Source organism: Heliangelus exortis, chromosome 18, assembly GCF_036169615.1.
Source record: "Heliangelus exortis chromosome 18, bHelExo1.hap1, whole genome shotgun sequence".
Taxonomy (NCBI): Eukaryota; Metazoa; Chordata; class Aves; order Apodiformes; family Trochilidae; genus Heliangelus; species Heliangelus exortis.
The window spans coordinates 1,718,143-1,732,641 of NC_092439.1; the positions used below are offsets into that span (position 1 = coordinate 1,718,143).

The 14,499-nt window shown below is 46.2% G+C and overlaps 3 protein-coding genes across 4 annotated transcripts; 2 read left to right on the forward strand and 1 right to left on the reverse strand.

Moving 5' to 3' along the window:
• The first annotated feature begins 1,485 nt into the window (after positions 1-1,485).
• Positions 1,486-4,720, forward strand: LOC139804854 (olfactory receptor 5V1-like). Its single transcript, XM_071762565.1, has one exon. It carries the CDS (start codon positions 3,436-3,438, stop codon positions 4,393-4,395), a length of 960 nt encoding a protein of 319 aa, XP_071618666.1. The 5' UTR covers positions 1,486-3,435; the 3' UTR covers positions 4,396-4,720.
• A 1,854-nt stretch (positions 4,721-6,574) lies between these two features.
• Positions 6,575-7,935, reverse strand: LOC139804858 (uncharacterized). Its single transcript, XM_071762576.1, has 3 exons — positions 7,706-7,935; positions 7,516-7,564; positions 6,575-7,077 (listed from the first exon to the last, which is right to left on the reverse strand). The coding sequence occupies exons 1-3, from the start codon at positions 7,829-7,831 to the stop codon at positions 6,617-6,619; spliced, it is 636 nt and encodes a 211-aa protein (XP_071618677.1). The 5' UTR covers positions 7,832-7,935; the 3' UTR covers positions 6,575-6,616.
• Positions 7,936-8,030: 95 nt separating this feature from the next.
• On the forward strand, positions 8,031-13,826 carry LOC139804856 (olfactory receptor 5J3-like). Of its 2 annotated transcripts, XM_071762572.1 has the most exons (4): positions 8,031-8,642; positions 9,271-9,330; positions 10,231-10,425; positions 11,559-13,826. In XM_071762572.1, the coding sequence occupies exon 4, from the start codon at positions 11,569-11,571 to the stop codon at positions 12,502-12,504; it is 936 nt and encodes a 311-aa protein (XP_071618673.1). In that variant the 5' UTR covers positions 8,031-8,642; positions 9,271-9,330; positions 10,231-10,425; positions 11,559-11,568; the 3' UTR covers positions 12,505-13,826. The 2 variants fall into 2 exon arrangements, with proteins under 2 accessions (XP_071618673.1, XP_071618672.1); XM_071762571.1 differs by having other exon boundaries at positions 8,031-9,330; positions 10,231-10,369.
• Positions 13,827-14,499: the final 673 nt, after the last annotated feature.

Sequence of the window (14,499 nt, forward strand, 5' to 3'; positions counted from 1 at the left end):
CATTAAAATCTCAAGTTCTTTCTCTCCTGGAAATTAGCAGCTCTCTGAGCTTATGCTCAGGTTTGATTATTGCCCTCACCTGGGAGGCAGTGAAAGAGGTGTCTCAAAGGTAAAAAAAAAAAGAGAGAAAAGGTCCTCTGCAAACTGCCAGGATCTCTGGTGTACTTTTGTTAAATCCCAATAAAACTGAAGAGATCCTGGACTAAAATTTTTTTTAAGGACCATGGGTCAAGAAGATCATCTACACTGCACAGCTTTAAAGCTGCTTGGATAGAGCTGCTTTCAAATATCCCTTTTGTGAGGTGCCATGCAGCAAAAATTAAACTCAGAAAGGGTTCCTGGCAAAGAGAAGGCTCATCCAGAGTTGTCTCAGGGCTTCTGCTCTGCAAACTTCTGGCTCCTCCCTCCTACCAGAACCTGGGATAAAGTTTTGAATAAAATCCCCAATGTAATTTTGGAAGAGAGGACGTTGCCAGGGAACCTGACAGTGAGTGTGGGGCCTACCTACAATGTGAGTTGCAGTGTGGGATTGTCCCCTGTTGAGCATGAAGAAAAGGGGTTTATCCCCATGTCTGAAGCATAAGAGAGTCATTATGGAAAAAAAAAAAAAAAAAAAAAAAAGGAAAAGAAAAAAGAGCATTTTAGCAACCAAGTCTGTGAGCAGTCTGGGCTCATGCTTAGCATCCCTAGCTAGAGAGCTCAAGACTTGCCAAAGCTTGGGAATCCCACAACTAAAATGGTCAAAATAAAATGGTTTGGGTTGTCTGACCCTGAGGGAGGGTGGTGTGCTTTGAAGCTGAGATTTTGCATCAAGTGTTGCCCTCTTGTGGCTGCTCAACCGAGAGATGGGACCCTGTCAGGCAGTGGAAGTGGCATGAAATCGGAGCAGGAAGATGGAAGGGGACAGTCCTGGTTGTTCTCACAGCTATGGATGAGATTGAGCTCTTGATTGTCTCTCTTTGTGGCATCTGGGCTTATTAAAGAAAACGTTAGGTCCATTCTTCCTGCTGCAAAACTTCATGGGAAGTGTGATGTCTGGTCCTAGGGCCACCAGAGAAAGCTCTGGACCATGTCAGTTTATTCCAGCCCCAGCAGGATAGGTCTGTGCTTTGTAACCCTTGGAGACCTCCGACAGGTTTTCTGCCATATATGTAAAAATTTTAATTTTGTAGCAGTCACACACTGCAAACAGCAGCCAGGCTTTAAGAATGACTGACAGACAATATCATTCTGGTTGGCAGCAGCAATTATGGGCAGATAATCCTGGAAAGGGAAGGGCTCAGAGGGAATCATGTGCACCCCTAAGTCACTGCATAATGCATGGATGTTTTCTGGAAGCAGAGGGGAATATTTGTCAGCTCTTCCAAGTAGTGCTGGTAATTTATATTCCCTCTTAAGCCAGGGCACACATCTGCATGGATTTCACAAGTGATTTACCTTCTGTCATGTCTGTAGGGCCCATACACAAGGAAAAGGTTGCATCAAACCAACCTGGAAGGCACGTGGTGCTGTCCTAGCTGCCCTTACAACACCTCTACAAACACCCCCCAGCAGTGGCTCAAGTTCTGCTCTTTACCCTGCAAAGACACTGTTACCTCTGCCCTCATCTAAGGTATGTCCTGTTGCTAAATTTATTTTCACCCAATATGTGTAATATGACTTCAGGCTCCAGAGCAAGACAAATTGGTTTGAAAATAATTTTTGATCGAGCTATTTTAAGGCTGTGCTTGAATTTAAAGGAATTGGCACACTGGGCTCTTGTGAGATGTAAAACTTCAGTAACCTGGACTGGCACCTGAAAGGGGGGTGGCAGCACCTAGGGAGAATAACACCATCTGTATCTTTTTCCTGGGAATAGACTCAAGTACCAAACCACAACCCTTTAAAGCAGTCAACAGAGAAGTCATGAGGAATCAAAGAATTCAGGGGGAAGAGAGTTCACCCCTCTGACAAAATGCTGAAAAAGAGCCTCATGTGATAAAAGTGGCATCCAAAAAAGCTTCAGAGAGACTCCTCCCCAGATACATCCTCTCATGTTTATAAAACCTCCAGAGGTGCTTCTCCTTGCAGTCAAGCCTGCATTTTTGCCTGTATGAAGATTCTTATGCTCCTAAGTCTGGACCCATCACTTCCTTAACAGATTGATATTCCTGACTCAACAGTGAAATATTTTTTGTAGATATTCTAAGCAGCAGTAGAAAGAAGAAAAAGGATAGTCACATTTTTTGGAGATACAGATGACCATATATTACCAGTAATTGCTCTTTGTAGCAGTGAGTATTTCTGTGTTAAATTTCTGCTGTGCTTCACCTGAGTAAGTTCCTCGTTTTGAGAACAAGTGATGCTATTATTTCAAGCACTATGTGCCTTTTATTTCTGCCAACCAAGATATTTCTTATATATCAGGGCTTTAGTCCTCCTCAAGCTTGAAGCAAGCTTCTGTGAGCACTGGAGATAACAGCTGATCTTTCCTCAGACAGGATATCATAGTCATCTGATTTAATTTATCTGTATTTTTTTACAAATGAGAATATAACAATAGTCACACCATCTGATAATCCAATTCCAGGCTGCAAACAGAGATGCTGGAGCCAAACTTTGCTTTATCTCTCTATAGCATGACCAGGTAAATCATTACCATGAGTACTGAGATCAGGGTAGTAACTCAGGGTAGATGAAAAGATCCTTCAATGCCAAGTCTTCCTAGACTTCTTTTAGAAGGAGGAGGTGGAAAAAGTCCAGCTAGGTGCTAAAGGTCCTACTATTCTTGTGAAAGTTTATAGGATAAAATTTATAGAAAGGAGAGAAGTCTTTATTTGGATACTAGATTATATCTTTTGGATATCTAGATTATCTTTTTATATCTCACTGGATAAAGCTGAAAAAAACCCAAAATACATCTGGGGTATGTTACATCTCTGTTGATTACCAAGGATTTAATTCTTCTGTGGTAGCATTACTTGCTTAAAATTAGGTTTTACTTCTGCTAGTGATCTAGACCCTTTTGGTGATGACATTATCACTAAATAATTTATGCTGAAAGGATTTCCAGAGATCTGTACTCCACCTGCCTTGCTCAGAGGCTGAATGCCTTCAAAGCCCTGTCAGGTTGTTCAGGGCTGTGTCAGCCAAACTCCCCACCTCAGAGGAGGTGTCTCTGTCCTCAGCTTTTAGCTTTTCAGTCTGAGAAAGTGGCTTGCATGAAGTTTTTTTTGATTAATCACTATTAAGCTTAATACCTATACTTTGCCATTTGCATTAGGTCTATATGAATAAAACTTAAATTTTGAGTGTGGTAATACACACATTCCAGTGTGTTTAAACTGCAAAACAGATTTAAAAAAAAAAAAAAATCAGACTCTTCAGAAGGGAAATACAGTTTTGACTAAATCACAGCTTCTTTCTTCCAGGTGAACCTCTGCAACCATTTCCACAATGAATGATAAGACACAGAGTGCCAACCTATCAACAGTGTCTGAATTTGTTCTTGTAGGCCTCTCTGATGCTCCAGAAGTCTGTTTTCTTCTCTTTGTGCTCTTCTTGCTCATTTATTTAACCACCATGGCAGGCAACATCACAATCCTCGTTGCCATTAGCACAGACACTCATCTGCACAACCCCATGTACTTCTTCCTTGGCAACTTATCCTTACTGGACATCTTATGTCCCACTGTCACTGTGCCTAAGATGCTGGAGGCCTTGCTGCTGGAGAACAGGGTGATTTCATTCACTGGCTGCATGTTCCAGTTGTTTTTCTTCATTGATGTTGTAGGCACAGAGATTTTTCTCCTGGCTCTCATGGCATACGACCGGTACGTTGCAATATGTCACCCACTGCACTACATGAACATCATGAACATGAAACTCTGTGCTCACCTTGCCATTGGCACCTGGGTGGTAGGGTTCTTAAACTCCCTGTTGCACACCTCTATGATTTTTACACTCCTTTTTTGTGAGTCTAACAAAATTGATCAGTATTACTGTGATATTCCCCCTGTGCTGGCCCTCTCCTGCTCACCTACTTCCAGCAGGGAGGTGGTGATTCTTCTTGTTGCTGGGCTCCTGGGGAGCAGTGCTTTTCTGGTCACTCTGATCTCCTACACCTACATCCTCCTGGCTGTCCTGCACATGAAGTCTCCTGAGAGCAGGCACAAAGCCTTCTCCACTTGTGGCTCTCACTTGACTGTAGTGTGCCTTTTCTATGGCACTACCATTGGCACATATGCACTGCCCTCCTCCACCTACTCCCCTACTCAGGGTAGGATGGTTTCCATGCTCTATGGAATCCTCACTCCCTTGGTGAACCCCTTAATCTACAGCCTGAGGAACAAGGAAGTTAAAAATGCCCTAAGTAGAGGGTACAGACAGATAAGAACTGCTTTAACAAGACAGTAACATCTCTGCCTCTGGCATCCCCTGGAGTTCTGGAAATTGGGTTGATCTTCTCCGACTTCAGCCACCTGAAAGTTGGATTCTGGTATAGAAATTCCTTCTCTGGGCTTCCTTAAAAGTGTCCACCTCCCAAAGGCCAACTGGATGTCTCAGCTTTAGGACACAATCACAGGAGAGCAGGGCTTCAGCTGGTAATGTTTTTCTCCACTAAGCACAGAGAAATGTGCTGAGATGAGAGCCTCAGCCTTGGACACAGGTGTTGGATTCATATCCTAGAGCAGGAATGCTGAGAACTGGAACTGTGGGCACACTTGGATACACACTCTCCTGTACTAAAGCAACTTTTCTGCAGTGCTCCTGCAAAAAAAGAGCAGCACATCCTTTGTGGAATGTTGACTGGAGAAAAGGCTTCTCTGCCATCATTTGAGGCCATCAGTTGAGGTGTATTTTCACCCAGTATGTCAAGAATCCAGCGGGCACAATCAGGCCACAGTTTGCATCAGGTGTTTCAAAATCAATGCAAATCAATTCCCACACATTATTGATGTCACCTGTGCTGGTGGCTCTCCTTCATTTCCTAGATGATGGTCAGTGGGGGGAAAAGAAGGCTTTGGAGTCATGGATTTGGTGGCCATTGCCCAGGAACACCTTGGCTTTTCTCAGTGTTGGCAGACTGCAGGTTGGCAGCCTGTGCTTTAGGTCTCTGTGACTCCATAACTCCCAAACAGGGCTTCAACCCCAGGCAAAAGGTGAAAATGATGTGCAGAGAGCAGTGCTGTGCAGTCCCCCCTGTGGCTAGCAATCTGTGTATCTTGGCTACAAGGCCCTGTGCTGGGGTGATAAACTTCTCCAGCTTGAGCTGGACCTGGGGCACGTCACTCCAGCCATTGGGCCTGGTGTTAAATAACTTGTATGGCTTTGTACACCACTCCTTACTAAAACCAGATGTCAAGGATGTCTTTTTTAGTGGCCTTTTTTTGGGGTTGCTGTGTTGGTGTAAAGGGTTGATGGCTTTCCTGCAGGAACCTGCATCTTAGTGGCAAAAAAATGCACATTCTTAATGTGAAACCAGTGGAAATAATTTAAGCTGGACCCATTCTCAGCTGTCAGCCTGTTCAAGAGTCAACCAGAGCTTTCCTCTAGGATGTAATATGTTCTGAATTTTCTGGGGGTTTCTTTTGATTTATTTTGGTTGGGTTTTTTTAAGAAGTATATTTCTTCAGCTTAAGAAAATGCACATAAGTCCATCCGAGACTACTTAAATTTCCAAGTCAAGAATGAAGAAGTTAGGCCACCCATGCAGCTGTACTGCAAAAGAGCTTCCCACAGAGTTCAGTGTCCTGACCTATGGTACAGGACACTTAGAGTCATGTTTTATTTCCATAAAATATGTGATCTGCAAAGATCAGAAGTCCTCTGCTGCCAAACAGGGATTATTTACCTGTTTTGAGCAGAGCAGCAGATGCTTGCACAGCTTCTCCTGTCATTCTTGAAATGTGGCAGTGGAAATTTTTTTTAAAAAAAACGTGTTTATTCCAAAGCCACTGACAAATCACAAGACATGTCCTGATGTGGACAAAAAAGTGACAACCTGCACTTCAAAAAAAGGGGCTCAGAAACTTCAGCACTGGCTGGAGAACCATTCTGCTTCTGGGGACATTTATCTGCTCTTCAGAGTCCCAGAAACTGCTGTGGGTGCTGCGTGGGGATGGGGAAGGAGCTGCCATGCTCAGTTTCCTTGTAAATCTGAAGATTCTGGTTGCTAAACCTGGGACTATGGGATCAGACTTGCTCAGGAAGCTTTTCCCTTTCGGGTCTCATCAGCTTTTTGAGTGTTTGGTGTTTTATCTGTAGAGCAGGAGAGCAGCAATCGGCTGTGGGAACGTTACCCCTTGCCCTATCACTCGGGGCCCTTATCCAAAATCCCTCCCCAGATTCCCTGCAGCCCCTTCAGGCACTGGAAGGTGCTCTAAGGTCTCCCAGGAGCTTTGTCTTCTCCATGCTGAACAATCCCAGGGATTAGTACTGAAACCTCTCTCTCCTCACTACTGGTTGGGTGTCTTGTTTGGGATGTTGCTGGAATCCTCCTCCCCCTTCAGGGTGACCCCTCTCTGATACCAGCAAAAACACTGAGGAGGTTGAGGGGGTTTTTTTGCTGATGAAGCAAGTTTGACACGTGTGGTAAGGTCAGAAATATGAGTTTATTGTCTCCAGGCTGTGCTGGTTATTCTGAGGGTTCATCATCAGACAGCCACGGGTTGGCTCGGGGGGGTGGGTAGGTGGCTGCCGCCGCACTGGCCCGGTAGCCAACGTCTCTCTCCAGCTCTGAGGGCAGTGGCTCTGTCAGCTCCTCAGCTTGGCTACCAAGCTGGATTTCAGAGTCAGCTGTGGCTTGATGGAGTGGCCCTGGGGCTTCTGCCAAAACGTGGGCTTGGTCCCTGTGCTGGGCAAGGAGCTTCCTACGCTTGCCCTGTCCCCCCAGCCGCCTGCAGCGGCGCAAGGGAGGGCAGCTGGGGTGTTGGGTGCTCTTGGGGTTTTGTTGTGCCTCACGCAGATGCTGCCTCCTCTTCTGGATGAATTTTTTGCAAGGGACACAGCTCAGGTCGTGGCACAGGAACCGACCCAGGGCCCTGCCCTGCCCATCACAGATCTCGACCTCACAGCCGTGCAGTGCTGCCTTCTTGCCTGCAACAGAGCCCGGGGGGTGCAGAGGCTGAGAGCAGTGCCATGGAGAGGGGCTCAATTGTGGGTGGGTAGGGGACAGCTCTGGGCAGCAACTGGGACAGCAGGAGCCCCAGAGGTTGGTGTGATCCCTGGAGTGTCCTGGCACCGTGTGGAGAGTGAGAATATCTCACCAGGGAGCTGTGCTGGGGAGTGGGGCAGTCATCACCCCTGGGAGCAGGAGAAACACACCAGCCCCACATCCTTGTTCCTCCTCCCAGCAGGAGTCATTGGCCAGGAAGGACACAGCAGGGACAGCTGATGACACAGGAGATACCAGACTCCCCCAGGGCCCTGGGATGGGGCTTATTCTGCAGGAAGCCACATCTCATGGACATGGGGCCGTGACTGTGGCCACCTGGGCACGCTGTCCCTAGCACAGGCAAAGAGCCATGGCCTCACCTAGGTCGTGGGCTTCTGCCAGACACCTCCACAGGCTGCAGGGAGTGACCTATGGGCACAGCAGCATTGGCTCAGTGACCTCAGGGACCCACTGTGTGTGGGTCCCAGCCAGCCCCAACTCTCCTGAGGCCAGGAGCCCTGTGGCTGCGTGGTCTCTATGGGAAGATCTCCCTGGGAGCCTTCCTCCTACCTGGTGCTGTTTGCTGGAGTGCTTGCACCAGCACTGCCTCTCAGCCCAGACTGCCAGGAACAGGAGGAGGCCACTGGCCCAGATCAGGAGGAGCCAGCCAAGCTGAGTCAATAGTGTGGTGTCCATTATGATGGGCCTGAGGTCAAAGGAACCTGTCCAGGATGTTGTAGTTGCTCTTGCTTCCCCATCCCTTCTGTCCCCTGGGGACTGGGTGAGGATGGTGAGGTCACAGGCACTGTGAGGTTCCTAAACACTGTTGCCAGGGATGGTGGCAGGGAACTGGTCACCAGGCTGAGAGAGGGATGGTGAAGAAGGGCAGAGCTAAAGTGGTGCAGAGTGGGTGAGAGTGGAGGGTGGGCAGGGGTTAAAGCATCCAGGATGGACCCCAGGAGCAGGGCATGGAGCTTCCTGTCACTGTTTTCTCTCCACACCCCATTGTATCAGCTGCCAGTTCCTGAAGGGGCTTCTGGAAAGCTGAAGAGGGACTTTTGAGGGCATGGAGTGATAGGATGAGGGGGAATGGTTTTAAACTGGAAGAGGGGGCATTTAGATGAGACATTAGGATGAAATTCTTCAGTATGAGGGTGGTTTCCCAGAGAAGTTGTGGGTGCCCCATCCCTGGAAGTGTTGGATGGGGCTTGAAGCACCCGAGTCTCATTCTATTCCGTGTGGTTTTGTGTTCTTCTAAAACCCAGCAGGATGTTTCAGTCTGCCCTGGTGCAGGATATGGTCTCACAGGAACATCTTGAAAGGCTCCAGCAAAACTCTTCCTTGTGATCATCAAAGATTGCTCCAGTCCTGGAGAAAGCAGCCAGAAAACACCTGAAATCCCTCTGGCTTTGCTACTCCAGCTGGGGACCATCTCACTTAACTTCACATGTCCACTCCTTAGCCAGTACTCTGTGCTTCAGGTGGCTTCTGGGGACACAGTCAACATGTGAGTGAGATAAATCCCTCTTGTTTTAATCTAGAGCAGAGTTTCCTACATTTGCATTATGCCAGGTTACTTTTTTCCTAGTAGCTGCTGCATTTATTTGGGTCATTTTATGTGACAATGCACTGGGGGGTCATTAACTTTCTCTGAGGAAAAAAAAACAGGAAAAAAGGAAGGAAACCAAAACAGCAGAGTAGTTGGTAATTGCTTCTTGTGTCTGAAAACCTCATGGAACACCATGGACAGATTGCAAAGGCAGAGATTGCCCATTAAACATCTTCAAGGTGACAGAAGCCTGGAGTGTGCCTGGTTTGCACAGGACCTGAATAAATCCCAGTGCTCTCCTTCTGCTTACAAAAAGTATCTTCATGTGTGGTTTTTTTCTTCTTGCAAAGTTAAGCACAGAAGTAGAATTGCTTATCCTCTCAGCACATATTATTTCTGATGTCTTAACAAATTCCCCAAACATAAATTTGAGACAAATCCCTGTGGGATGCCCTTGGGGGGACTCTCCCTCTGTTTTCCAGGTGCTCTGAAGAGGCTATGATGATTTATCCCAGGAGCACAGGGTGGGGACATCCTTCTGGTTTCATAAAGTCTGATGTGGAGAGACTTTTTTTTTTTATTTCAGGATAATCATTGCCAAGCATGGAGCTGCAAATGATGCAGGAGGGCTTTGAAAAGAGAGCAGGTGGGTGAATCTCCAGTGCAAAGCCAGGTTGGATGGTGAGGGGTTGACTGTCCTTGTGAATCTCTCTTAAAAATGAAATTATTTTAAGCACAGACAAAACACAGACCATCAACACCTGCTTGATGATCCTGCCTGCTTGTGGTTTCTCAGGGATGGAGAATGGTGAAAAACTACAGCAGCTCTGTTGGGAAGCAGGAAAATGAAGGATCTTATTGAGAACTTAGTGATAAATTCTGCTGCAAATACCCAAAAGGAGGAAAAGGACAGTGCACATTGGGTGATGATTTACACATGAATTCACAAGGAATTTGAGCATCACAGTGGATTAATAAGCACAATAAGTTATCACTGTGCTTAAATAACATGGCTAAAATTAGCTTTTCCAAAGTGTCATTTTGTCTTGGCCATGGCCCATCTTCAAAATGAGGGGTGGCCAAATTGCTCACTGTTATTATTCAATTTTGAAAGTTTGTTTGAATCTAGTGTCCAGATAAATGGGGTAAGAGGCTGAAGTTTCAGGTCTGGCTGAAGACAGGGTGAGGGACTTTTAAAATCAAAAATTGTTGGAAATATCTGTTCAGGGACTGATCACCACGGGGTGATCTCAGAAGCAGGATATGTACTGACAAAAGACAGTCTGCAGTTTACTCCTCATTTGAGGGTCATGAAATAGACAAAGCTCACCTGCTTTCACTAAATGTTCTTCAGAACTGTTGTGTCAGTGGTTATGTGCACTTGGTCATTTATTAACCATTAATTCCTTTGCCATATCTGCAGACCTTCTCCTCTTAGGAACCTTAACATGAATTTAGACACCTAAACTCCCCACGTGCAGCTCTGTGCTGTCCATCTACCCTCTCCTGAAATTCAAGAAGTGCTAATTCACCTCAAATACCCAAGATCTGTTTCAGATAGAATTGCCCTGTGGAAGTGTCTCCAATCTTAGCAAGCAAACCTTCTTCTGATAATCTTGAGAACTTCACAATGAAGACAGGAGTGCAAGACAAAGATTGTGCCAAGCACCAAGCAGGAGGAGCAGGTGAGCACTCAGTTACAAGCTGGAAAATCTAAAGCCTATGGAAACGAGAGCTCAAGGTATGTCTTGATATACTGAGAAGGGTTTTCAGTAGAAAATTGTAGGTATTTCTGAGGCTGCTTGAGGGAGGTTGAACAGTGAAAATATTTTTCTAGAGAAGGAAGATGCCATTCTGTAAAAATGCTGAGATTATTCTCACTTGATCCCAGAAATTGCTGATTACATATGATAAATAATATTAATATTTCACTACAGTTGGCTATGAGTTTTTTAAATGAATGATGTGTACCTTAGACATCTGCTTGAGCAGTTTCACATCAGCTGTGCACAGGAGACCCAAGTCCTGAACTGGAAAGGAAGCAATGAAGGGAAAATTTGCCTTAAGATTCACTCACTTTGGCAATCTTTGGTCAAAATGCTAAAAGTGCAAGTGGCAGCCTTCAGGAGTTGTGTTGCACTCCTGGTGGTCTGCAGGGAGCCAGGGGGGACTGATCTCCTCTCCCTTTCAAGATGTAGAGCACGAGTGTCAACATCTGAACAGCTCATCTGCCCTCTGAGGGTACCTGGACTACGGGTGAGTTGTCTTATCACAAGCAAAATAGTTCAGAATTGGTCAAAAGAGCCAATTTTGTGTGTTGGCTGGGAGGCCAGCTGTGTGCAGTGTGGTCATCCAAAGGCTGATGGATCTTTTAAGGAGCAGGTAATCAATGGGAGAAGGAAGGATTACATAAAACATACCAGCTCTAGACTAAAAAGAACAACTACTGTCCCCCAGGGTGTTAAATTCCAAGTTCTGCTTTCACTTTGTGACAGGACCTTGTATGAACTGTAACCTTAAGGTGTTTGAAACACAGGAAAAATCACCAGTGTCAGTAGGGTTACCTGATCACAACTGGGGACAAGATATTTATAAAACACTCCAAAAAAATCCTCGTGTGGATACGGGACTGAAGGAGAGGTGGTGACAAACTTAAGGACTTAATAAAAAAAAAAAAAAGAAAAAACTTTTAAGAAGTGCTGATGTTTACTCCAGGGATGGCACTGTCATTGCAAGGAAAAAAATAGCACTTCTTACATTTTTTTCTTCTCCTTTTAACTCTAATGGTGGTGCCAGCTTCTTGCATTGGTATTTATGAAGTGGAAATTGCCTCAGGAATTGTTTTTATCCTCTTCCCTCCAAATCTCCCTGTAGTGATGTAAAAATGGCTGATGAGAACTGCACCCACGTGACTCATTTCACCTTCTTGGGACTCACGGAGCACCCACAGCTGAAACTTCTCCTCTTTGTGCTCTTCCTGGGGATCTATGTGCTGACAGTCCTGGGGAACCTCGGCCTCATCACCCTCATCAGGCTCAGCCCTCAGCTCCACACCCCCATGTACTTCTTCCTGGGTTGTTTGTCCTTCTTAGACATTTGCTACTCCTCCACCATCACCCCAAAAATGCTGCTGGACCTCCCAACAACAAACAAAGTCATTTCTTTTCCTGGCTGCCTCACACAGTTGTATTTCTTTGCAGTTTTTGGCACAGCTGAAGTTTACCTGCTGGCTGCCATGGCCTACGACCGCTACGTGGCCATCTCCAAGCCTCTGCTCTACGAGGCTGCCATGTCCCCTGGGCTCTGCAGGAGCCTGGTTGCTGGGTCCTACCTTGTAGGGTTGCTGAATGCCAGTGTGCACACAAGTGCCCTGCTCAGGTTGTCCTTCTGTGGCCCCTTGGTCATCAACCATTTCTACTGTGATGTGACACCTCTGCTCGCCGTCACCTCCACCGACCCGCGCCTCAACGAGGGGTTGGTGTTTGTCTTTGTGGGTTTCAACTTGCTGGCCACCAACCTCTTCATCCTCACCTCCTACACCTGCCTGGTGGTGGCTGTGGGCAGGATGGGCTCTGCTGGAAGCAGGCACAAAGCCTTCTCCACCTGCACCTCCCACCTGGCAGCTGTCTTTATCCTCTACGTGTCTGCTGCCTTTAATTACCTCCAGCCCACGTCACCAAACTTACTGGAGGGCAAGAAAATTGCATCCATCTTCTACACCATTCTCATCCCCGTGCTGAACCCCATGATTTACAGCCTGAGGAACAAGGAGGTGAAGCACGCCCTCAGCACTCTGATCAGGAGGAAAGTGTGCTTCTGAAGGACAATTTCATGTTATGTTTTTTTCCCCTCTCTCTAAGGAGAATGTCTCATGCAAGTCTCTGTTGCCTCCACAAACTATTTAATGCCTCATATGTTTAGGGCTGAAAAATTAATTAGTGTGCTCTGAAACTGACACAACTACCTGGGTCTTGCCTCTAGTACAAACTTCTTGTCCAGTTACTCTACCTCCCATGTAGTGACCAGGATGCCACTGTGCAAAACAAGGTGAAAGGAAGGTCTGTGGCCAAAGATTGTGACCATCTGGACCTTCACACAGAATCATAAGATGCCACAGGTTTGGCAGGACCTCTGGAGATGATTTAGGACAAGCACCTGATCAAAGTCAGGTCAAAGAGAGGGGCTGCTGAGGAATGTGTCCTCTCTGATTAAGACCTCACAACCTTTCTGGGTTTTCAGTGCTTGATCTTTACAGGACTAAAGCCTATTCTTATGTTTAAATGGAGCTCCCTGAACTTCAGTTTGTCTTCTCACTGCACACCACAGAGAAGCATTGGGTTCTGTTCTCTTTATGCCTTCAACCCAACAGGTATTTGCACTCAGTAAGATCCCCCTGAGCCTTCTCTTTCTCTAGGCTCAGCTCCTGAGTTGTAGAAGTCCCTTAATCCCCTTCACTGCCCACATACTGGGCTCTCTTGCACTGAGAAGCTCAGACCAGGGCACAGCACTCCAGGTCTCACAAACTTGACCTCCTGGCATTGCTTTTCCTAACACAGCCCAGGAAGATTTTGCCCTTTTTTTCCCCCCAAGTGCTGGCTCATGATCAGCCTGATGTCCTACCAGGCCCTTCTCTGCTGAGCTGCTTTCCAGCTGCTCAACCTCCAGGCTTTACTGGGGCCAGGGGTTATTACTGCTCTGGGGCAGGACTTGGTTGTGCTCTACGAGGTCTCTCTTGACCTGTTTCTCCAGTCTTCCCAGGTCTCTTTCAGTGGCAACACAAGTGTGCAGTAGTTGGATTTCCCATCAAAATATTTGCAGCTATTTAGAACCATCACTCTTTTGTATTTAACCAGAAATCTTTGGTTTACTTCCCATTTTTAACCAACCCGACTGCAAACCAGATTTCCAGAATGTTGAGTGAGCAGGAATTTTAATGTGCAGTATCAAATCTTTCATTCTGAGCAAGCTTATGTTAGAGATCTGAATATTTATTATTTTTTTTTTTTGTGGAATCATAAAATGTTGCACTAACTTCTTTGTTGACCACTGCTGGCCTCCAGGATACTAAATATACAACTTCATGTCCTTCAAGTGAATATTCTTTTCTGCACATGTAAAGAACACATTAAATGACTTATTTAACTTCATCTTCTGGGTCTTTTCCTTCAAAAAAGTTTTCTTCTCTAGATAACATTAAGAGCCAGTCTGTTGGCCAGGGGCAGCTGCTCTCTCAGCTCTGGAGGTGTGATGCACAGAGGTGTTGTCCTTCCAACTCCAGTGGTAACTTCTGTACCAGTCAGGTGGAGGTCTGGGAAGGTGAATGTCAACCCATAAACTCTCCAGCTGCCAACTTCAGGGTCTGGAGCAGTTGTGAAAAACTAAACTGCTTGAGAAGGGCTCCTTGCCTTTACCAGAGAGGAAAAGTTTCCTTCTCCTTGGTGTCTGTGAAGTTGTCCCGTGGGGGCTTGTTAGGAAGAACGAGGTGAATTCACTACAAGCTCTCCAAGAAGGTCTCAAGACCATTAGAGACTTCTTCACAACACCCAGAAGGGCTTGTTAAGCTGGTGACTCCTGGGTGGCTGATTCCCTGGGGACTTCCTTGTTTTGGAAAGGGAGAAGTGTAACTTCTGATGGAAATAGAGTTAACTCCTTAGCCAAAGTTGGAGCTCAGGCCTGCCTGAGGCTTCCAGTGGCTCATGCTGTGACTGTTGTCCCTACCTACAGCTGGAGAAGGCCTCTTATTTACCCTTCTTCAGGGTTAAGAAATCACCTGTTCTCCCTATATGTACAATTCATACACAACTTTTCCCTTCAC

Excerpts from the sequence above, each read along its gene's own strand:
- LOC139804858 (XM_071762576.1), bottom strand. The coding sequence starts at position 7,831 with ATGGACACCACACTATTGACTCAGCTTGGCTGGCTCCTCCTGATCTGG. Across the intron at positions 7,565-7,705 it reads ACTCCAGCAAACAGCACCAG|GTCACTCCCTGCAGCCTGTG; the intron begins GTAGGAGGAAGG and ends CTGTGCCCATAG. Across the intron at positions 7,078-7,515 it reads GGCAGAAGCCCACGACCTAG|GCAAGAAGGCAGCACTGCAC; the intron begins GTGAGGCCATGG and ends GCTCTGTTGCAG.
- LOC139804854 (XM_071762565.1), top strand. The coding sequence starts at position 3,436 with ATGAATGATAAGACACAGAGTGCCAACCTATCAACAGTGTCTGAATTT.
- LOC139804856 (XM_071762571.1), top strand. The coding sequence starts at position 11,569 with ATGGCTGATGAGAACTGCACCCACGTGACTCATTTCACCTTCTTGGGA.